At 29.0% G+C, this 25,765-nt stretch overlaps 1 protein-coding gene across 2 annotated transcripts in view; it reads left to right on the plus strand.

Moving 5' to 3' along the window:
- The window catches only part of LOC130677594 (probable JmjC domain-containing histone demethylation protein 2C), a 106,098-nt gene that overhangs the window by 36,476 nt on the left and 43,857 nt on the right, over positions 1 to 25,765 (plus strand). For both annotated transcript variants that reach the window (XM_057484431.1, XM_057484432.1), the window contains exon 8: positions 21,425 to 23,426. In XM_057484431.1, the coding sequence (XP_057340414.1) occupies positions 21,425 to 23,426 (2,002 nt within the window). The remainder of the gene's footprint in view (positions 1 to 21,424; positions 23,427 to 25,765) is intronic.

Below are 25,765 nucleotides of genomic sequence, written 5' to 3' on the forward strand. Positions count from 1 at the left end.
CTTTCATAAATTTTATCGATTTTAAATGACTCGATAAATTAATATAAATGTCAAAAAATATGATAATTTATTTAAATTTATTATTTTAATATTTTCATACCAAAATTTATTTTACAATTCATTAGATTCTTAATGGGATAATTGAAAATTATTCCATGTCATTCAATAAATATGATAATTTGTTTGTATATTTAAAAAACTATTAGATCCATAAAATTTATAATTTTTCGGTATCACAAATTTTCTAAATTTAAAGTTTAAAAAATTCGAGAAATTTAAAGTTTTCCAGATAAATTTTTCAAAAATATCAATGTGATTAATAGGGGACAAGATTTTTGCCATAACTTTGAAATGAATGGTTCAAATATTTAATATTACGGCGAAAATATTGGTCTTATAAAAAAACTTTTCAAACAAAAGTTGTAGGAAATTTATTTTTATAAAAAAAATGTCATATGATTTTTTTATACGACCAATATTTCCACTGTAATTCCTAAATTTAGATTCATAATGAGTTATTCAAATTTTTGTTAATTATGAAAATCTTAATTTTGAAATTACAGTGAAAATATTGGTCGTATAAAAAAATCATAAGAGACACTTTCTCTAGAAAATAAAATTTCCTACAACTTTTGTATAAAAAATTTTTTTATACGGCCAATATTTCCACTGTAATTCCAAAATTTAGATTCATAATGAATTATTCAAATTTTTGTTAATTATGAAAATCTTAATTTTGAAACTACGGTGAAAATATTGGTCGTGTAAAAAAATCATAAGAGACACTTTTTCTAAAAAATAAAATTTCCTACAACTTTTGTTTAAAAAATTTTTTTATACGGCCAATATTTCCACTGTAATTCCAAAATTTAGATTCATAATGAGTTATTCAAATTTTTGTTAATTATGAAAATCTTAATTTTGAAACTACGGTTAAAATATTGGTCGTGTAAAAAAATCATAAGAGACATTTTCTCTAGAAAATTAAATTTCCTACAACTTTTATTTCAAAAATTTTTTTATACGGCCAATATTTCCACTGTAATTCCAAAAAATTTGATACCATTAATTATTAATCGTTATTTTTAAATAAAAGCAAAAATCCTGGTCCTAGTGATTAATTTTAATTATTTTAAAGAAAATTAAAGCTTAGATTAGAATGTAAACGTCACGTGTTTTTTAAAAATGCATCAACAAAAATTGAACACCTCGGAAACGGTTGGAAGGGTCGCAGGTGTCAGTCTCTCGTTTTCATGTCTGGCAGGTGGCACACAAGTTCAAACAGGTTTTTTTTTACCTCCATTCAATTTAAATTCTCAAGTCTCTTTAATCTTTAAACAGCAAAAGAGAGAGAGAATCGTTCAATAAAAGCTCTCTTTCATTTATTTAAACTCGATAGTTTTTATAGACTCATCCTCAAACTTTACCCATACTGTAAAAAAAATATATATAATACTTGTATGTAATCTAACAATATCCCTTTTCTCTCTCTATTACCTTCCGCAGTTTCTTTATCGTTTTCTACTCCCAGAGTCTGTTCGTACAAACGTAAAAAAAAGTAAATAAATAAAACAAAAATAAAGTTTTATTCGAGATTGAAAGTTCGCCGGAAGTAAAAAAAAAAAAAATAGTGTTATCGCGGTAAACTTTTCAACAACTTTCTCAACTTTGTTCGCGGACGAATAGAAGACGAGGTGGTAGTAAAAGAGGATTAGCGTAGGAAGAGCAAAGAAAAAGTGGAAATTGAGGTAAAAGAGGAAGAACTTGGCTCATTTTTCATCCTCTTTATCCGACTTTGTATTAAACTTTAATAAAATTATTTTTAAATTCATTATTATTATTTTTAATAATGAAAAATTATTATTTTTTATTTTTTTAAATTCAAACTTTGATAATAATGATAGTGATAAAGTTTGAAGTTGTAATTTAAATAAATATCAAGTGAAAATAAAAAATAATTATTATATTATAATCTATGATAGTTTTCTCAACTATTGCGGCCACGTCACGTATCGAAAGTGAGATTGACTTTCGCGCTCGCCTGCACACTCTGGCCGTCAGCCAAATCTTTTTACTCTTTTTCTATATATATTTATCTCTTTTTGTAAAACATATATATATATATATATATATATATATATATATATATATCCTTTTACTTGGGAGTTTGTTGCAACCATAAACACTGAAACTATTTCTGTGTATCCGGGTCTTGAATACGACGTCGACGTTGACGATCTAGATTACATATATATTTATATATATATATAAGTAAATATCATCGTCAAAATTCAATTTAACGATACCGACATTTTTATTTATTTATTTTTTGTAATTAAAAATGATATTAAAAAATTTTTATATAAATTGGTAATTAAATCAACTTATGTTTGTATTTTATATATATATGCATATATATTTAGCTACATCACTGTCAATTACATTTAATAATTATATTGGAACAAAAGTATAAATAAATGTCTATCGAAATGTCAATTAGCTGATAAATTAATTGAATAAATGAGAAAAAAATTAAATGTTAGACATAAATTATAATTTAAAGCCGGAAGTATTGAGTACGGCCTCCATCTGAAGAGATCAAGAGCTTGTTTGCCTTTTTATTTCAATCTTTTTAGCGGTTTTTTTTTTATTGCGTCTCAATCGACCTGGTTCTCTTTATAATCTTTCTCTGTAGTTGGTAAGCGCCCGTGTACTATCGGTGTTGTACAACGGCCAGCAGGCCAATAAGACGTGCCGAATAAAATAAAATATATTTAAATGAAAATAAATATAAATAACCAGGGTGAAAGAACGAAAAGACGGATGGAAAAAGAGTATGAAGAGTAGAGAGAGGAAGAAGCCGGTTATTCTTGCCCGCCCCCGAGGTCTAACCGATTTTATTCCCGCCTAGAAGTCTACGGAATATCATCCTACGAATTTCCTCTTGTTTATCTTTATTTCATACCGCACTTAAAAATTATTTTCGTTATTTTCATTATAGATTCAAACTGTCGTTAAATTTCTTCTGATCACTCTCGATTAAATTATTAACGTTCAAACACATCTAGCTCTTCAACTATCGGTTTTAGGTATCTGACCCTCTGGACCTTTTTTACAGGAAATTTGATTCTCTATAAAAAAGGTCTGATACATTTTTTTCGTATCTTTGATAATTAACCCAGAATTTCAAATTTATGTTCGCCAGATATTTCAAAAATTTACTAGTCATTATTTTTGAAATTTAAAAACATTCCTCGCGTCTAAACTATTTGTTTTATCGATAAATTCACAGAGATCTTTTTTGTAGAGAATTTAATTTCCTACAAAATTGCTCTCATACATTTTTCTCATATTTTTAATATTTAACCCGAAATCCATAACTTTAAGTTCATAAAGCAGAAATTCAAAATTTTTTTATTGGTATTCATTTATTAAATAATAAAATTTGTTTACTAAAGTTTCAAAATAATATATACAATGACCTAATTTATTTTAGAAACAATACCAGAATAAAATTTGAATTATTTAACAATTTATTTTTTTTATAACTGTAATTGCGATGATTCAATCGTCAACATTTAAATTACTTGTCTATGTTACTCGTTGTATTTTAATTAACGTACTAGAGCATTCTATGACTCATGCAAGTCTATTGTAGTTGATAATGTTTTATATTTTTATTTCAATTACTTATTTTATTTCAATTTCGTGTGTAGGAAGAGCGAAAACAACATAACGGATTTCCGGGGCCAAAGAATCTTTTATAAAAATTTTTTACGTCTTTCATTAAAAATTATACTTTTATTTTTCAGTAATTATAATTATTAAGCCAACATTTATATTTTTTTTACTTTTAAATTCCGACTCTCGTGTTTATAAAGTTTATTTTTTTAATCATAATAGGGAATGAAAGTTGAGGCTAAATATTTTTTTTTACCTCTTGTACTGTGTAAGGGTAGAAGGGAGTTGAGTTGAGTCGAGTTGAGTTGAGTTGAGGGTAGACTGATGGAAACTTTTCGCAACTTCCGGTCGATAAGGGTCGCTACTATCTCTGGGTATACGAATGAGGGTGAATCCCCTGCAGCAATAATAATTATAATAACTATAGGGAAAAAGGAAAAGATATAGAAAGCTTTATAAACTACTGTTTTATATTACAGTGTCTAAATATATATATATATATATATACATATTACATAACTTTTTAAATAGAAAATTCTACTTACATTTTTCTATTATCATTTTTGTATAACTTGTTTTGCTTAGTCTAAATATTTTCATAAAGTATTCTATAATTTATTCAAGTATTTCAAAGAATTTTTGAATATTTCTTGAGTTTTATAATCAGTTATAGAATTATTTGAAATATTTCTGCATTTTTCTGGTCGAGTCTAGAATATTGCGAAATTGTCTTCGAGTTTTCCCATCGCTTCTAAGATTTTTAGAAATTTTCGTCGTGTTCCAGTCGATTCTAGGATTTATTGAAATATTTTCTACAATTTTGAAATTTTTCTGGAGTTTTCTAATCAGTTATAGAATTTTTTGAAATATTTCTGCACTTTTCCGGTCGAGTCTAGAATTTTGCGAAATTTTCTTCGAGTTTTCCCATCGCTTATAAGATTTTTTGGAATTTTCGTCGTGTTCCAGTCGATTCTAGGATTTATTGAAAGATTTCCTATAATTTATAAATTTTCCTAGAGTTTTCTAATCAGTTACAGAATTTTTTAAAATATTTCTGCACTTTTCCAGTCGATTCTAGAATTTTTTGAAATTTTCTTCAAGTGTTCCAGTCGACTCTAGATTCTATTGGAATATTTCCTACAATTTTCAAATTTTCCTAGAGTTTTCTAATCAGTTACAGAATTTTTTGAAATATTTCTGCAGTTTTCCAGTCGATTCTAGAATTTTTTGAAATTTTCTTCGAGAGTTCGTCAATTCTGAGATTAATTAAAATATTTCCCGCAATTTTGAAATTACCCTGGAGTTTTCTAATCAGCTCTACAGTATTTTTAAATTTTCCTCGAGTGTTCCCGCCAATTCTAGACTAAATTCAAATATTTTATAGAATTTTGAAATTTTCCTGTATTGTTCCAGTCAATTTAAAATTTCTCTGTTCAAAATTTCGCCTTGTAATGATTCTAAAACAAATATCGCATATAACATACCCAAAAAAAAAATAATGAAGATCACGTTCGGTAAATATTTGAAATAAAAATTTTCCAATAGACGCATTTTATTTTTTTTTATTATTAGTCTTTCTATAAATTCATTTCGAAATCTCATAATCCCCATTTCAATTTAACAAAATAAATATTTATTTATTTTCCATTTAAATTTAAAAATACACAGAAAATTAATTAAAATAAATTTCACAACTCATAATATTCGAGGAACTTCATCCATTGAAACAAAAATAAAATGCTTCAATTTAAAAATAATAATAACAAATATTCAATTACGACATCTTTAATGATAATGATAATGAAAAAATTAAAAAAATCCATTTTTAATCTCTAGTAAACACGGCTATTAATTTCAAATAAAAATTCTATCAGTCTATCGATTAAAAAAAAAATAATAATTTTTATTTTGTGCAGTTAAAAAATAAAAAAAATAATCAATTATATGTCGCGTTTTAAAATCAGAGTAACAATAAAATGTTATCGAATTTTTTTCCTCTATTAGTTAATTTTATTTTTATATCAGTTATTATTTTTTTATTAATCAGCATTATCAAGAAATAAAAAAATAGCCGAGCAATGAGGTCAATTTATTCTGAGTAACGAGATTATGTTATCAGTTAAAGAATTAAATACTTTGTGTTGTAATAATATATATCTATATCTATATATATCTATATAATATGAGCAATAGCATTCTCAGTATGAGTACACATATTATTTAAACTTAAAATAATATATATATTTCATAACATAATAAATAATACCAGAAGTACTACATATATACATACATTGTAATAAATATATGATGATCCTGAAGTTACCAGACAATTAACAATTCTCGGATTTTTTTATTTCAAAAATTTAATTAAAAAAAAAAAATGCACATATAGAAAATTTAAAAATCTATAGGTGCAATTTTTTGAATTTTTGTTTTTTTGAATTTATCGTCTAAAAAAATCCTAAAATTATTAGACGTCGGCTAATTATGAATGATACTGAAGTTTGCCGACGTCTAATAATTTTTGAATTTTTTCAAAAGCGATAAATTAAAAAAAAAAAAAAATTTTCAAAAAATGCACTTATAGTTTCTTGGATTTTCTACATGTGCATATTTTTAGTTTTTTTTTTTTTTTGTATTTAATTTGTAGAAAAAAAAATCCGAAAATTGTTAATTGTCTGCTAACTTCAAGATCATAATCATGAGTGTAAATGTAGCAGACATCAGTCAAATTTAAAATTATAAATAAATAGGGTAAATAATAAAAAAAAAAATATTTCGAAAAAATGCACTTACTAATTTGAAAATTTTTAAATGCGCATTTTTTTTTGAATTTTATTTTTTAAATTATTTGCTCTATTTATTAATAATTTCAAATTTGATGTCTGCTACATTCACACTCATAATTTCAGTACCATAATATTTTTTGATTTTGCAGTAAATATATAAAATGTAAATTTGAAAAAAATTTCAAAAATGCGTTTTTCGAGAATTCAAAAATCAGTCCGCGCATTTTTTCAAATTTCATTGTTTATTTATTTAAAATTCATAAATTTTCTTATACCTGTTACATTGACCCTCATATAAATATATATGTTTCTAAAAAAAAAAAATTACTATGAATCCCCTTTTTTTTTATTGAACTTCCGAATGCCTGAAATTTTTTATTACGAAATTTAAAAATTTAAGTCAAACCGTAAAATGACTCATAAAAATTTGTATCTCATTCATTGAATATTTGGCTCAAAAATATTTTGTTTTTAGCCAAAATATAAATTGGGCAATTTGAAATTTTTTTATTATATTTTATTTTTTTTATTTTTTATTACAAACTATTATCGTTACCTGTAATTCAAAACTGTTAGAAAGATAATTATAGTTCCGGTAGTTTATTTTTAATGACGTTAACGACTTCTTGGATACGGAAGACCTGCGTGCAAGTGTGTCTGGCCCACTCGACCTTGAAACTAAATCCTCATCTTTTTAACTTTTAAAAAAAATAAATAAATAAAAAAAAAAAATCTTTTTTTTCTCTTCAATAAAAAGGTCCCCTCGGGTTATACGGATCCAAGTATTACGTCGTGAAGGTTTTCAGGTCAAATTTTTTATTTTTAAATCTGTTGGGAATTTTTTTATCATCATATTCAAAGTTTATAATTCAAAGTATAATTATGTTGTAAAAAAAAAAAATCTGTTAGAATTTGTTAGATTTATGTAATTAAATACTCAGAGATAATTAGATTATTAAAATTAAATTTTTAAAGTATAATTACGTGATTAAATAGTCAAAGTCATTCTACACTATGTAATTCAAAATTAATTACATAATCCAATAGTCAGTAACAATTTACAGTATGATACGATTACGCAATCAATTACAGTCAATTACGTTCACATGGAAGCCAAATAAAAAATATAAAAGATTTTTCCCTTTGAAAAAAAATTACACCATATAATTTAACAATCAAATCAATTTCCAAAAAAAAAAACTAAATATATGCACATCTAGAAAATTTAAAAAACTACAGGTGCAATTTTTTTAAATATTTTTTTTTTTTATTATTTATCGTTTTTAAAAAAATTCAAAAATTATTGGACGTCGGCTAACTACAGTATCATTATGATCCTGAAGTTAACCAACAATTAAAAATTTTTGGGTTTTTTTGTCGACCGTTAAATTGCAGAAAAAAATAAAACTAAAAAATGCACACATAGAAAATCTAAAAAACTATAAGTGCAATTTTTCAAAATATTTTTTTTTTATAATTTACTCTCTAAAAAAAAAATCCAAAAATTATCAGACCTCGGCTAACTTCAGGATCATGTATCATTTTATTTTTTTGGTTTTATAGAGCTAATTTTTAAAAATCATTTAAAAAAAAAATTACTATAAATAAAATGATATAGAATAGATTTAAAACTTTTATTGATTCCGTAATCTATAGCCTGAGGTTTGGTAATTAAATAAAATTAATTGGTTTTATTTTATAATTACGAATTTGAAAAAAAATAATTTGACGTATCAGTGACCTTAACGATTGTTACTGAAATCTTTTATTTATAAAAAGAAATAATAATAATAACTCTTTATTTGAACTATTGTATCATACTGAAAGAACTAGAGAATTTTGTACAAAAGATAACAAAAAAATCTTTCATTTTCTTTTATTATTTTTTTGGTACAGCCTCCGGGAGTCTAGGACATTTTAGTTGTTCATTCTTAAAATTGTGCAGGATAATAATAATTCATGGCAGAAAGTACAGTATTACATACATGTGTATGTATATATGAGTGTGGTAGTTAATGTTGGTCTGTTAAAGCTTTCGTTAAAGCATCTGGACCGGTTTTCTCGTCGTAGTCGGTGAAGATACGTGGAGTAGACCGGTTCCTTTAAGAAGCTAAAAGAGAAAATAAATGATACAGAGAGAGGGAAAAAGTGGGTAAGAGAGAAAAAGATAAGAAAAAAAAGTTAAAAATGAAGGGAATTGGATAGCCGATAGGAAACCGGTACCAGTCTGACAAGTACTGATCTCTTGTACCTGTTGGAAGTTCTGCGTCACTTTGAAACACTGAGTCACTTTTTTTTTTTGTTACTTTTTACTTTGCTTTGTTTTGTTATTTATTTCATCGGAATCCGGTGTCGAATGTATTCAGGAAGGTAACTCAGACTGAAGAGTAGTGGTAAATCAAGAAAGATTGATCAGATTAAATTATCTCACAGTCAATCAATCTCGGAATTCTATTCAAGTTAAATATTTACGGCGAATAAAATAAATATAAATTCAAGTAATAATTATCTTGATTAATTTCAAAATTATTCTCACGCTTTAATTATTCATTTTAGGCATTAGACTTCTAGAACTTTTTTTTAGGAAATTTAATCCTCTACAAAATTGCTCCTATACATTTTTGTCGTATCTTCAATAGTTAAGTCACAATTTGAATTTTAACTTCTATATAATTCAAAAATTATCATTACGTATTTGGACGAATTTCTTTCAATCTTCAAACGCTTCTAATGCCTGAACTATTGATTTTAGGCAATAAACCCATTAGACCTTTTTTACAGGAAATTCAATTCTCTACAAAATTGCTCTTATACATTTTTGTCGTATCTTCAATAGTTTAGTCAAAATTTGAATTTTTACTTCTATATAATTCAAAAGTTATCATCACGTTTTTGGACAAATTTCTTTCAATCTTTAAAAGCTTCTCATGCCTGAACTATTGATTTTAGGCAATAAGCCTATCAGACCTTTTTTACAGGAAATTCAATTCTCTACAAAATTGCTCCTATACATTTTTGTCGTATCTTCAATAGTTTAGTCAAAATTTGAATTTTTACTTCTATATAATTCAAAAGTTATCATCACGTTTTTGGACAAATTTCTTTCAATCTTTAAAAGCTTCTCATGCCTGAACTATTGATTTTAGGCAATAAGCCTATCAGACCTTTTTTACAGGAAATTCAATTCTCTACAAAATTGCTCCTATACATTTTTGTCGTATCTTCAATAGTTTAGTCACAATTTGAATTGACAGCTCAATAACATGCTCAAAAAAATAATTTATCAACTCACGGTAATAAAAAAAAAAATTTACAACTTCCTAAAATCAATACTCCAGGAAAATATTTGATCAAAATTTTATAAATTCAAATGAGAGTATATAAAAGATAAGTGTTCAATTATTTTCCGTTTCAATTAACAAAACAATTCAATGGCTCTGACAGATAAAATGAAATGAAATAAAACTTTTTAATAGCTTGTCTCTATGCCTTTATTTATTTTCCATTAAAAACATCACAATACCAAAAGTAATAATCATTAAATCGTTTCGTTTATTTTTTTTTCTATTATTGATCCACTCCATTTTAACCGTAACATACATTTATATATATTTATATACACCTACCATCTTTCAGTCCCCATTTAATTAGTGTCTCTCATTGTCACCTCGACCAGGGAAATGTGTCTCCAATTTAAAAAAATCCCAATAAAATATTCAAAATAAATTCAAATTGTCAGAGTATCAGAATAAAACCGTCAGTTAAATATTCAAATAATAATTTAAACTTATTGTTCAATTATAGTGATCACATAAAAATAAATTAAAAAAAAATTACCACTCAGTGTCTAAAAAAAAATTTAATTCAATTTAATTGAATTGACGTTTTAAAATTTGACCTCAATTACTTGTCACACACGTACATACATCCGTGTATGTACAAATAATAATAAGAATAGTCACAGAATGTAGGAGATAAAAAATGAGTAAAATAATAAAAATTTGTAAACGGAATGACGATGAGTTAAATAAAATAATAAAAGGAGAGTAAACTTCGTAGAATTTGGTTCGCATAAATTCGTCGCGGAGGCGTTCACACAACATTGTTGCGACAGAAGAGATAAACGATCCTCTCTTCTTCCTCTTTCTCTTATTTAATTTAATCCTTATCTCTTTCTCTTCTTTAAAGTTGTTTAAATTGCGTGCGCAACCAGTTGGGTTTGCTTCGAGCGACGTGATTAGATACACCGCGGTCTGCTGAAGAACCGGTTTTATTTCCATTTTTCTCATATTTTTTTTTACTCCACCTCTTCTTCTTATTCTTACTCCTTTTTTATCTCTATCTTGGTCTCGGCTTCACTTGTATCCCGTCATCCCACAAGACCCAGACATTCTGCTTCTGCTTCTTCGTCTACTTCGTCTCAGGCATAGGTCGCGATGTTCAAGTGGAGAGAAAATTTTATAAACTTTTACTTTATTTATTATTTTTATTACATACACACTCATTTTTTATCATGGAGAATGAGAAGGGCAAGCTGACGTCGAAAGACCGTTTTATTGAGCTTGAGGTCGAGGTAACTTTCTCCTTGCGTAATTTTCTCTATTTATTATTTATAATTACCAGTCATTTATTTATTACATTTGTTGATTGATATTTTTACTCCACACAGAAAAAAAGAATTTCTTGGCTCAAGAATTTTTTTCTCGCCTAAAAAATTTTTTTCTTGTTCCGAGAAAATTTTTTCTTATCCCTAGAAAAGTTTTGTTTTCACTTTATAATACAAAAAATTTCTTGGGTCAAGTAAAAATTTTCTTAGAACAAGAAAAAATTTGTTGCGCCAAGAAATCCTTTTTTTCTGTGCATCTAATCTGATATTAAACGGCCAATTCTGCTTTTCTTTCTTAATTTTGTACAAACATTCGTCTTAAGACATAAAAAGGCCCTCACTTTATTTAAATTACCAGTAGTAGAAATCGATAGACAAAAAAAAAATTTTTTTTAGTAATAATTAGGGTATTTTCAAACAGTCCCCCCTCCACTTTTCAAAAATATTCAATGACTCGATTGTCATCAACGTATTAAAATTTTATGAATTAATTAAAAAATAATTTAAGGTTTAATTGAAAAAAAAAAAAAACGAGATGCAATTTTACTAAGATAAAAATTTTTGAAAAAATTACTTACAGTTGTTATCAATAAGAAGTCAAACGAAATTTGCTATATAAATTTTAGCCTACGAACTTTGAAAATTCTTATGATACTGAAGTTAGCAGACGTCTAATAATTTTTGAATTTAAAAAAAACGAAATATTTAAAAAATTGCACCTCTAGCTGTTTTAATTTTCTACATGTGCATTTTTTCATTTTATTTTTTTGCAATTGATTTATTGAAAAAAAAATTCAAAAATTCTTAATTGTCTGCTAACTTCAGGATCATAAATTCTTATAGAAAATTGACATGAAGATTTTACTGAAATTTATTTAGAAAATTTAATTAATTTTTTCAATTAATGCTTCTTTTTTTTTTTAATTGACATTTCAGTCATTAAATATTTTTAAAAATCGGATTGGGGGCATCGGCTGAAAGCGCGCGTAATTTGAAAATTTGAAAAGTTAATTTCCTGTATGTAAAATTTGTATTGAGGAATCGCGATATTTTGACGTGAAATGCAACAGACTATCAAATTAAACCTTTATATATAAATATATATATAATCCGTATCAATTTCCTCAGCAGAGAACTTTTGAATAAATATACAAAATCGATTTCCAACATCTTGTGTTTTAAGATCGTTTTCAGATTCAGACAGGCACAAGATTACAAGTTTAACTCTTTATTTTGATTGATTTTACTGAAATTTATTTAGAAAATTTAATTAATTTTTTCAATTAATGCTTCTTTTTTTTTTTAATTGACATTTCAGTCATTAAATATTTTTAAAAATCGGATTGGGGGCATCGGCTGAAAGCGCGCGTAATTTGAAAATTTGAAAAGTTAATTTCCTGTATGTAAAATTTGTATTGAGGAATCGCGATATTTTGACGTGAAATGCAACAGACTATCAAATTAAACCTTTATATATAAATATATATATAATCCGTATCAATTTCCTCAGCAGAGAACTTTTGAATAAATATACAAAATCGATTTCCAACATCTTGTGTTTTAAGATCGTTTTCAGATTCAGACAGGCACAAGATTACAAGTTTAACTCTTTATTTTGATTGATTTTACTGAAATTTATTTAGAAAATTTAATTAATTTTTTCAATTAATGCTTCTTTTTTTTTTTAATTGACATTTCAGTCATTAAATATTTTTAAAAATCGGATTGGGGGCATCGGCTGAAAGCGCGCGTAATTTGAAAATTTGAAAAGTTAATTTCCTGTATGTAAAATTTGTATTGAGGAATCGCGATATTTTGACGTGAAATGCAACAGACTATCAAATTAAACCTTTATATATAAATATATATATAATCCGTATCAATTTCCTCAGCAGAGAACTTTTGAATAAATATACAAAATCGATTTCCAACATCTTGTGTTTTAAGATCGTTTTCAGATTCAGACAGGCACAAGATTACAAGTTTAACTCTTTATTTTGATTGATTTTACTGAAATTTATTTAGAAAATTTAATTAATTTTTTCAATTAATGCTTCTTTTTTTTTTTAATTGACATTTCAGTCATTAAATATTTTTAAAAATCGGATTGGGGGCATCGGCTGAAAGCGCGCGTAATTTGAAAATTTGAAAAGTTAATTTCCTGTATGTAAAATTTGTATTGAGGAATCGCGATATTTTGACGTGAAATGCAACAGACTATCAAATTAAACCTTTATATATAAATATATATATAATCCGTATCAATTTCCTCAGCAGAGAACTTTTGAATAAATATACAAAATCGATTTCCAACATCTTGTGTCTTAAGATCGTTTTCAGATTCAGACAGGCACAAGATTACAAGTTTAACTCTTGGAGCAAATTATCAAAGTTAATGCACTTGTGTCGCTTTAAACTTTCACGAGTTGGTAGTCTGCTTGCTAGGAAGAAGGTCGTGGGAAATACACCTGGTTAATTTATTATTATTATCATTATTATATTTTATATACAAATGGATGAAATATCTTAAAAGATTTATTTACTATATATATATACATAAATGTCTCAATATATTTATGTGTCTTCGCGTACTTTTACCCATAGTTAAAAGTGATTAATGATCTTGATATCCTTCTATAAATAACTAACTTTTAAATCTTTTGCGTAACTTTTTACTTGAATTTTTTCCTTACAAAATTTTTCTTCATAATTACCGTTTTTTTTTATATATAAAAAAATGATTAAAGTGTTGACTAAAAATATAATTTTAATCTTCAATCGGAGCAATGAAACAATAAATTTAAAAAAGTAAACTTTGGTTTGTGATTGAGTTTAAAGTAAAAACAACAATAACAGATAGAAAAAAAAAATAAAAATATACGAAGTTCGTTGTTCTGGAAAAATACCAGCGATAATATCAAATAAAGCCAGCTGGCACGATTCGCTTACACACTATTCTGATAAATTATTTATCTATGTTGGATTCTCGCTGGCCCTCTGCCACAAATAATTTTTTTTACTCTTACATACCGTAGTCTTTTACTTTTTAACGGATACTTTTATTTAAACGCCGCTGATGTTTATTTTATTATTTATTTTTATTTTTATTTTATACCCTCCGTTTAAAAGTGCGCTAGTGTAAGAGTGGCCTGAGCTATCACCTTTAATAGCCGATCGATCCTTTAGGCTTTATATTAAACTACTATACTATATATAGACCGAGAAAAAGGTAAGAAGAGGATATGATAGGGAATAAATGAGAGAATGAAATTTAAACTTTTATGTCTCATGTTACTCATTCGATACTTCCTCATTGTCTTGGGTTAGGGATTTTTTTCTCGACCTTTCGATTAATTTCTTCATATATATATGTATATACATCTTCTACATACTTATTTTATAATTAATTATTAAATTAATTTTTAACAAAAAACTTTTTTACCTTTCAAATTAAAATTGTGTCGAAAGTAATGACTGCACAGAAAAAGTCATGAGGAACTTTTTTGTAGAGAATTTAATTTCCTATAAAATTTTATTCGTATGCAATTGTCATATTTTTGATAGATAAGTCACAAAATGCGATATCTTTAATGCAAATTAGATTTTTAATTTATTTATGAACTGAGAATACTTAATATCAAAATTATAATTTATATATTGAAGATACGATGAAAATGTATGGAAATGAATTTACAGAGGATTAAATTTTCTAGAAAAAGTAATTTATCAAATTTTTTTGTACACTCAATATTTTAAAAGTTATTTGAATTATAATTCAAATTTAAATTTTATCTAGTATTTTTTTAAAAAGAAAGTAGTAAAATTTTTTTATTATTGTGATTTATTAAGTGTTTAAATAAGTTAACATATGACACATTACAAGTTAAAATTACCCACATCATATATGTATGAAGATTGAGTCTAACCGCACCTATAAGAGCCGATGACAATAATGATGATGATGATAATGATGATGATAGAAGTAGTTTATATAGAGAAGTAGTTTTAAACAAAACCGGTCAGATCCGGTCTTCTTGTACACGTACAAAACCGGTTGTACAAGTTTCTTGCAATATCATTCTTATTTTTTTTTATCATCATTTTTTTCTTATCTTTCAATCGCAATCTTGTTCATTTTCACCCCTCGGTTACTTCTACCAGGTCAGTCGAACGTCGGTAATTAAAGTTATCAAGGAAGAAATTCGCCGGATATTGTGATAAAAAAAAAAAATGTAATCGGTAACTAATGTATGCGGGTTAGAGGGAATTTGCCGAATTTGTCGCAATAAAAGTATAGGAAATGTAGTACATATACATAGATATATATAGAGGAGAGACAGGGCGGAAAGAGATAAATTTTCGGAGTCTGCGTGATGGAAAATGGAATCAAGTGGAATGGAAACCCAGTGAAAGAGGGGAAATTATCGATCGTATTTAAATTAAAGTATATATGTATATGTGCATGTATGTCGTATGTAAATGTGTGAAGAGGAGAGAGAGTAAAGTTTTGCAATGACTTGTATATCGCGTTTGGGTTTAGTTGTACATGTGGGCTTCGGGTCAGGTATAAACTTCATTCCAGTCCTTCCCCGTCATGTACATTCAATACATACTCGTACATATATATATTATATACATGGGTTATATATTACTCGCATCATATATATATATACCAACACAAATACACGCTGTCTGGTTCGTCACGTGCCGGCTCATTTCCGCGTTTACGAGCTCTACGTTCTATGAACCAGTGGCATTAATGACTCGCGCACTTGGGATCATACGCATGTTGCAGCAATTTCATGAGATGTAATTATTAATTCTCTTTGTTACTCTCATACTTAATAAACTCTTTTTTTTCCATTACAATTTTTTATTTTTTAATAACTGAATTACGAGTAGTGACATCACCAACACGTGCTTATATTTACACGTGTACCCAAAAAGAAATTTTGTTTCATTAATTTATAGATAATTAATTTAAAAAAATATTTTTTTTTTAATTAATTAAATTCCTGTGCGTATTGGAAAATAATTAATTACGTATACAATAGATTAAATTATTATAGAATTAATAATTGAATGGTCAGTGACCGGAAATGACGCATTCCGTTATATATTTATGTATACATTATAAATACATATTTATATATATATTCGCCTACGAGTTATGATAACACACGTGATAATTACTCGCGTGTTTACGACCGATAAAGTCTTAACAAACTTGTCTCTACATCTATACTTTATTATATATATATATATATATATATATATATATATATATATATACATGCGTATATATATTATTATTATAAATACACATGTGATCTAACAAATAAAATACAAGTGTTAAAAAATATGTATGTACTGAATAATGTCCGAGTTATCAGTACTGATGTATATTTAAACTCTAAAATCGATATGACGAAACCTTCTTTTTTTTTTTTTTATGGTGATTATAAAAAAAAATGATAATAATGATTATAAGCTTATCGCGAATGAGAACCCACCTGTCTAGATTATTTACTCCATTTATAGGAATGATAATAAAGTGATAAAATTTATTAATGTATCGACAAAGTCATATTTATATATAGAACTCATAATTCATTATATATATTAAGTAATTAAGCTTAATTATTTATCCATTAAATATTTTAAATTATAAATTCCATGTATGTGGGGCTAAATCAGGCCTACATTTCAAAAATTTTAAATTAGTTTCAAAAATTTTTATAAAATTTAATTTGAATTTTGAAAATTTTTCACTGGATCCATTTTACTCCTTGTTCGATTTTTTTTTATTACCGGGTCTTATTGTTACCGAAAAATTCTTATGATCCTGAAGTTAGCAGACATTTAAAAATTTTTGAATTATCGTATTTCAACAAATCAATTGCAAAAAAATAAAATAAAAATATGCATATGTAGAAAATTTAAAAAACTACAGGTGTAATTTTTCCAAATATTTTTTTTTTATGTTTTATCGTCTAAAAAAAAGTCCAAAAATTATTAGACGTCTGCTAACTTCAGTATCATAAAATTCTTTATGATACTGAACTTAGCCGACGTCTAATAATTTTTGGATTTTCTTTTGGACGGTAAATTTGAAAAAAAAAAAGTTTAAAAAAATTGCACCTGTAGTTTTTTTAATTTTCTACATGTGGATAATTTTAGTTTTTATTTTTTTGTGATTTATTTGTTGAAAAAAAAAATCCGAAAATTTTGAATTGTCTGCTAACTTCAGGATCATAAATTCTTTAGGGAAAAAAAAGTCAATTGAAATTTTTTCGACCATTTTGCCCCTCCTTAAAAAAAATGTTTGTCACTCTTCGGAAGTTATGACTCAAACTATTTCGTGCCATAAAATCGTCACGTGGTTCCCATGTGTTTGAAATTAAATTTTTTATTTTTATATTTAAAGTTTGAATTTTTTTTTAGTGAATAATTTTCGGTGGCGATTGAAATTTAAATTTGAAATAAATTAAATGGACTTAATAGATGATCATTGTTTGATAGTTAGCCGGGTTGTTAAAAAATAATATATTTAAATAAGTTATGGAATATAACTGGTGTAAGTTAAGTTTCAGTTTAGTTTAGTTAGTTTAGTAGTTAGTGCGCCGATGGTGGTCGATGTCTGGAGCCCTCGAGGCACAGCTGCGTGTTACTATTGTATTTTTATGACAGTCTAGATTGTAAATGCTAAAGCTTTGAAGGTCTGTTGAATTTATTTAATGCTTTAATTTTTAAAGGTTTTTATTTTTTAACTCAAAGACCTTTACCTGCCTCAAAAATATTTAAAAGGATTTCAATTCTAGATTTTTTTTTTTTTTATAAAATCAAGTGTACGTCAATTTTTTTGAACAGTTTATAAATTTCGTTTATTCATATCAGTTTTGTTGGTGGATTTTTATTGTAATTTTTGCCAAACGAAAGAGCAACGAAAGTAAAATTCTCGAGGTCTGGCAGACTGCCAGTTTTAAAAGTTGATCTGCCCGCGGGGTTTATCAATACGCGAAAACGCAGAAAATTACCTCACTAAAATAGATTCAGTCGAAAATAAACGGGATTTTAGATGAAGCAAAAGAACAAGTTGGAGTATAAGTAGCAAATAACAAAAAAATAAAATAAAAATTCACGAGCACTAGATAGAAAATTGAATAAAGATAGAGATATAAAATTACAAAGTTGGCAGAGATAGTTATTATATATTTTATGAACAAATCTCATTCACTTCCTGACTAAAATTCAAATCCACTCAACTCAAACTATTTGATATTTGTTGTGTCTGCTTTAAAGTTTTCTATTATAAAATTGAAGTTATTTTAATTAATTGTTCCACAAATTAAAAAAAAAAAAAAATTGCTGTTGAAAAATTTTAATTCATGTTTACGATTACTGATGATTTAAAAGACCTGAGAAAGGCTAAAGTTTGAGTTTAAGGCAAAAGTCTCGTCTGGAGGAACTGAGTTCGAGTCCAGCAAGCGGGAGGTAGAAAAATACCGACAGTGTCGACGGGTTTTCTTTAATTTTCTCATCAGTCCTCGACAAATGCGACAAAGATTAGGATGTCAGGCACAGCCGCACCAGAGGTCAATAGGTTTAGAATTAGACAGAAAAAATTTAGAGGCAGAAAATAAAGGCAGCCCTGGTGGAAATTTTCCGGACTTTTCTCTGAATAACTCTGAAAAAGTCTTTAGAACTGAGTTTTTCAGAGAAAACTCCGAAAAAATTTCCAATCAGGGAGGCCTTCGCTTCTAGATACAGCAGAAATTTTAGGAAAAAGTGTAAAAAATTTTTACTGTGCTGAGAAAAAAAATAACTTTTAGAAATATTGTATTTTCATCTTACAATAAATTTTGCTATTGTAAATTTCCACTATATTTTTGGCGCGAAAATTTGAAAATTATTTTTCAATCAAAGAAATCTGAGTTGAGCGCGAAAAATATTGATCTGTTTTTTTTCGAACTAGTGCGCATGTGAATAAATTTCGATTTTCTGTCGGGAAAATTATTTCTCAGTAATGTAATAATTTAAATAATTTATTACTTGAGAAAATATTATTTTTTCAAAATTTTGTTTTTTTCCGATTACTGCGACTCCAACATAATTTTACTATCATATGAATAATTTTTTATATTTTTCCACCGCTTCTACTTTTCTCAGCCCTATAGTAATTTTTGCTCGACTTTTTTCTATGCACAAAAAATATATTTGACTCATAAAAAAAGTGACCCCTGTATTTTATCGCTCCAAATAGAGCGTAAAGATCTAACGATCCAGCAGTATAATGGTTATGAAGCCCTCGTGGTACTCGTATCGTATTATTACATATATATGTATATATATACATATAGAGTAGAGAATATAGACCAGAATGGGATGAAAGGACGTGAGTCTACTGAGTGAGTCAAAATCTAAAGGCCGTAGGGTGACTTTTTGCTCGAGAACTTCTGACTCCCTAACAACATAAAACTAAAACTTGCTGGAGTTTAGTTGCGGTAACGTTCAGTTGCTCCCGAGTTTAACAAAAGGGTTACCTCACACATCTATACAATATTACATACATACATACATACATTATATTTACATGTACAAGTAAATCGAGCAGGATCCTTTCTTGTCCCTGTTTTAAACTCAATTCAGTTCCTTAGCAGAGAAAATAGTCTACCGGCGAGCAGAGCGAATTAACGTCAGGCCAGGTCATTGCCAAATAGATATTTAACTTTGTGTTGGTTGTAGTAGACAAAGGACCAAGTGTCTAGCCTACAGTTTGTATGCTAGTTTTATGTACCACCCACTACATGTAGACATGCAATCTTGATTTCAAATTGTTCTCTATTCACTATTCCCTACTACTATACTATACTCTCTAGTCTCTGCTCTAGATTGTAAACTCAACAAGAGTGTTTAGATTTAAAATATATATGTAATTTAAATAGCCAAAATAAATCTCTAAAAGATCCGTCCAAAGAAAATAATCGCATTGTAAAAAACTTAAAAAATGAAAGCAAATATTTTCCTAGCAAACATTTATATTTATCTAAGAGCTTGTAAATATAGAAGGCTATAGATGAGGAACGGTTGAAAAAGTAAAGAGATAGTTTGAGGTTTTAAGGTTTTAGATAAATTTATTCTTTTTATTATTTTCGAATAGAGGGTAAGGAAGGGAATGTTGCATTGTATCACGAGGAACAAAGAGAGAATAGACTGGAAATGAACGAGAATCAGCAATGGCTCCCACTGGGTAATAACAGTAAATCCCTGGCAATAAATCCCCGACTTCTCTCTCTTTCCTTCTCTGGACATTTTATCCTCTATACTCTCGATTCTGTACCACACTCCTGTATACTACACATCCGCATCTGGATTTTCCTGGCTCTGCTTTGATGCTCTTCGTGTGGGTCATGCATTTCGATCGATTTTAAAGACTCTCTTCTGTATGTTTTTTTTTTTTCTCTGTATACAGGACAGGTGACAGGACGATCTTTTGTTGAGATTAAAATTAAAGGACATGAGAAGTTTTAAATAAATATATATATGTAGGGGAGGGTGGGGCAGAGCGGCCCCCCTGAAATTTTGATCAAAAAAAAAATTTTTTTTTTTTCGACTAATTACTATAAATCCGATATGTTTGCGCATTTTTACCCCTACGCATGACATTTGGGACAAAATGGACAAGCCCGAAATTTTGAAAAAGTCATTTTTTCATATTTTTATCGTCAAATTAAAAAAAATGATTATAATTCCACATTTCTAGCCCTACGCATAACACCTGGGGCAAAATGGACCAGCCGAAACTTCCGAAAAAATTATTTTTTCATATTTTTCGGCTGTTTCTTTATGTAAGAGGCAAATTTGGTCACTAAAAATTTATAAAAATTAAATTTTTTTTTTAGTTGATAAATTTTTGAAATAAAGTAAAACTATAAAATTAATTTTTTTTTTATTAAATAACAATTAGTAATTAAGGTAATCGAGAGTGAACGATTTATTACACTTTAAAAAATTTTTTTCGAGTAATATAAAACCAAAAATAGTTGCCAAGAGAAAGAAATACATTCTTAATGGTGAAAACAATTTAAAAAAAAAAAAAACGAAAAAAAAAAATTTTTTTATCACTTTTTGGAGGGGGGCCGCTCTGCCCCACAAAAAAAAATTTTTTTTTTCAGAATTTTGGCAAAATGTCCATAAATTTGTTCGAAATAGGACAAAAGCAAAGTGATCTTATGGTTGAAAGCCACAAAAAATAATAATTGGCTTAGGGGGGCCGCTCTGCCCCACCCTCCCTTATATATGTTTGTATAATTAAGTAAAGATTTATTTGATTTTTTTTTTTTTGCAGATAAAGGAATTGGTAAAAAAAATCGCACGCAAAAAGTGAACGAGGTATCGGTACGTGAGAAAACAGAATCACGTCAAGAGGATCGCGAAAACAAAGGGCCGGTGATAAGTAGCGTTAAACCGAGCAATCGCGGTCCTCGATCGTCGGTACTTGAGGAGACCAATAGTTTAACAAAACTTCGTAAACGTGGTGCCGGTGGTACTGGAGCTGTAACTGGTGGCAGTGCTGGCAGTGGTAGTGGAGCAGGATCAGGAGTTGGATTAAAAAACCCTGAGACAAATCGACGGGTACGCGGTAGACGTGGTCGTCCAACCGATGAATCACGTCGAAATGACCGGGATCGTTTGAATGCTACGACAAAAGACAAAGAACCAGTCCGCGATCAAGATCACTTGAGATCCGAGGACGAGGGCGAAACGGAGGAGGAAGAAACTGTTGAAGGGGGAGAGGAAGAGGTTGAAGACGAGAGCGAAGAAGAGTCAGATTCAAAGCTTAAAACTCGGTTACGATCCGCGCGGCAAGATAACGACCTCAACGAGGACAAAAAAGAGGTGAAGCAGGAGAAACACCAGGAGGATAAAAAATTTAAGGAGAAAAAAAAAGTTGAGGAGAGTAACGTTATAGCTGATACTAGTTTGGCTGATGTTAAACCTGAAGAAGACGAAAGTGAATCACGTGAGCGTGATCGTGAACCTGAACCGCCACCTTCGATACCCGACACTCTTGATCCAGGGGGTGATGATTGTAATATAACTTGTAGTAAGACAATAATAACAACAACAGCAACAACAATTGCGACAGCAATTAGCAAAGAAGTTATTAGTAATTTAAATAGTGATAGTGTTACGAAATTAAATTTAAGCACGAGTCCCAGTGATAAGCAGGCCAGTGAACTGGTCGAGCGTACGAATAAGGACGGCAGCGTGCTGGAGAGACTGAGTCCATTGAACGCTGGGCCGGGGAGGCTGAACCTGCTCCACGACGAGCAGGAGCGTAGCCGGCACAACGAGAGTCCAGTTATTCTTGCAGAAAGGATCAATAAGCCTCCCGTGTCCGCTTCCGGTAACCTGGTGCACCAGCATCAACACCATCACCATCAACAGCAGCAGCTTCACCATCAGCATCAAGAACACCAGCAGCATCTCCAACAGTACCAGCATTTGCATCCGCGTTACACTTCCAGTCCGGTGATTCACCGACTGGACTCCGTGAGTCCTCACAGTCAGCATCGCGCGCCATATCCATCTACCCATCATCAGCATCATCAACACCAGCATTCCCAGCAGCAGCAGCAGCATCAAAGTAATTTAGAGACCAGTGATAAATCGCAGGCTTCAAACCACCATCTGGTCCAGCATCAGCAGCAGCAGCAACAGCATCATCATCAATTGTCTTCATCACGGCACGGTGATGAGGCCGGTCATATCATGGAGATGGAGACCGGTGGGAACGGTGCCGGTGGATTTCCTGGTGTACCAGGTGTCGTCGCCAGTGGCGTCCGTGGCGCTGCTACCTACGGCGACAGTGGTTCAGACAGCGGGATAAGTTCACTAAGGAGTGCCGGTTCCGGTGATGAACGTAGCGGAAGTCGTAGCTCAGCATTAAGCGCTGAAGAAACTACTGCCACGACAACAACAACACCAGCAGCAGCACCAGCAGCAGCAGCAACAACAACAACTACCGTACCCCCATCACCAGCTGGTGTACCAACAACACCCGCTCGCATTTGGCACGTACACAGTGTACAGCATACCTCACTTATGATGGCACACACGCCCCAGTCTACTGGTTCAACCATACCAGTCAGTGCACCACCCGTTGGCTACCAGAGTCCAGCTGCCGTAGCCGCTGCCACTGCTGCCAGCCATCATCATCATCCGTCTGCAGAGATGCTCTGGCGACCGCCAAGATATCCCCCTCTGCCTCATGGTCTTCTTGCTCCTGGTCAGCCCATGCCCGCCGAGGAGCTGCTCGAACGCGATCGTCATGAACGAATTATTCGGTAAGTCCTTTATATTTTACCCCCTTTTTTTATCAATATTTAACCAGCTGCAGCCAATACAACTTGATATATATTTTTAAAAAATATATACATAAAAAACTAGTCATCATGGCCTTCGGACTTTCTTTGTTCCGTCAGTATCGATACATACGCGAGTAACCTCGCGTGACTGCCAAGTCTTTTAACACTTTCTTCGCGGTTCGCATGCGAATAAGACCAATACAACTCTACATATATGTACATATATATATATATGGATACAAATGAATGTAGAATGGAAGAATAAGTTGAGGAACAGAAGTAAAAAAAAATATAAATAAAGAAGAAGCAGCGATGTAATATGTCGTTGTACAGGAGGTAGTTGTTTTGTTAAGGTTGCGTGAGTAAGTGCGTGCACATCATCAGCTCTTGTATACTATATACATCTATATATGTACTAATATATAAATATATATACATATATACGGAGTGAATGAGTGTGTTTCCGGGCGCCAGCTGCGTGTAGAGACTTGCTCACTGCTTCCGTTTGATTATTACTCGTGATAGACAAAATAAAACCACCGCAATTGATACGCCACCATCATCTTTATGTACATTACATTCTTGAGAAAAAAATATTTAGAAAAATAATATGACCACAGTAATTGTGCCTCTTTATTGTTATTATAAAATTTATAATGTAATTTGATGATCCTGGTCAACTGACGATTAACAATTTTCGGATTTTCTTTTAATGGATCAATTGCGAAAAAAAAAAAAACTAAAAAAATACACGTGTAGAAAATTAAAAGAACTGTAGGTGCAATTTTTTTAAATATTTTTTTTTATAATTTATCGCTTTGAAAAAAAATCCTAAAATTATTAGTCGGCTAACTTGATATCATAATTGGAAGATTAACAATTTTCGGATTTTCTTTTAATGAATCGACTGCAAAAAAAAAAAAAATAAAAAAATTCACGTGTAGAAAATTAAAAGAACTATAGGTGCAATTTTTTTAAATATTTTTTTTTATGATCTATTGCTTTGAAAAAAAATCCTAAAGTTATTAGTCGGCTAACTTGATATCATAATTGGAAGATTAACAATTTTCGGATTTTCTTTTAATGAATCGACTGCAAAAAAAAAAAAAATAAAAAAATTCACGTGTAGAAAATTAAAAGAACTATAGGTGCAATTTTTTTAAATATTTTTTTTTATGATCTATTGCTTTGAAAAAAAATCCTAAAGTTATTAGTCGGCTAACTTGATATCATAATTTGAAGATTAACAATTTTTGGATTTTCTTTTAATGGATCAATTGCGAAAAAAAAAATACACGTGTAGAAAATTAAAAGAACTATAGGTACAATTTTTTTAAATATTTTTTTTACAATTTATCGCTTTGAAAAAAAATCCTAAGATTATTAGTCGGCTAACTTGATATCATAATTTAAAGATTAACAATTTTCGGATTTTCTTTTAATGAGTCAATGGCAAAAAAAAAAAAAAAAAAAAAAAATGCACGTGTAGAAAATTAAAAAAACTATAGGTGTAATTTTTTTAATTATTTTTTTTTACAATTCATCGCCTTGAAAAAAAATCCTAAAGTTACTAGACGTCGACAAACTTGAGTATAATTGTAATTCAAGTCTCTGCACATTTAAGTCGATGGCATTTAATTATTTAAGACAAAAACATTTTAAGGAAGTACCGAGTTTATGCCGTTACAACTATTTATACATCACTACACAAGTATATACTGTCTCAGTATATATATAAAATAGTTAAATATAAAATAGTTGTGTTAGCATTCTTGTGTATTATTCATGAAGAATTGCGCAACTGTAACGATTATTTAGCAAGTCTTGTCGGATGCTTTATCATCCATATCACGTCGACAAGAATGGAACTGGACCGGATAGTACATAAATGTAATACGCAACTAGTCTATATTTATTTAGCTTTTTTTCCTGTTGGTATTCTAATGTCTAGTTAATTTACAATTCAAACGTCGTTGAGCAACTCGAACTCTATTGAGTTTAGTCACGCTAATCATTTCATTATCATCATCATTATTATTTATTTTTTTTTTTTAATTTCGTGATAAAAAGTAAACACGATAGTCATTTTTTACGTACTCGTTTTATGCAATTCATTGAAAATTGATATATTTATTTAAATTTAAATTACGGGTTATCTGTTTATTTACTCAACTTTTTTTTTAACGATAACTGTAACACTTTCGTAATCTTAAACTTAGACTTTAAACTTGATACTTAATCTACGTTACTATTTTTTAAATGATAATAAATGTTGTGATAAAATTTTATAAATTTATTGAATTTCGATGATTTTTTAC

This window comes from Microplitis mediator, chromosome 11, assembly GCF_029852145.1.
Source record: "Microplitis mediator isolate UGA2020A chromosome 11, iyMicMedi2.1, whole genome shotgun sequence".
NCBI lineage: Eukaryota > Metazoa > Arthropoda > Insecta > Hymenoptera > Braconidae > Microplitis > Microplitis mediator.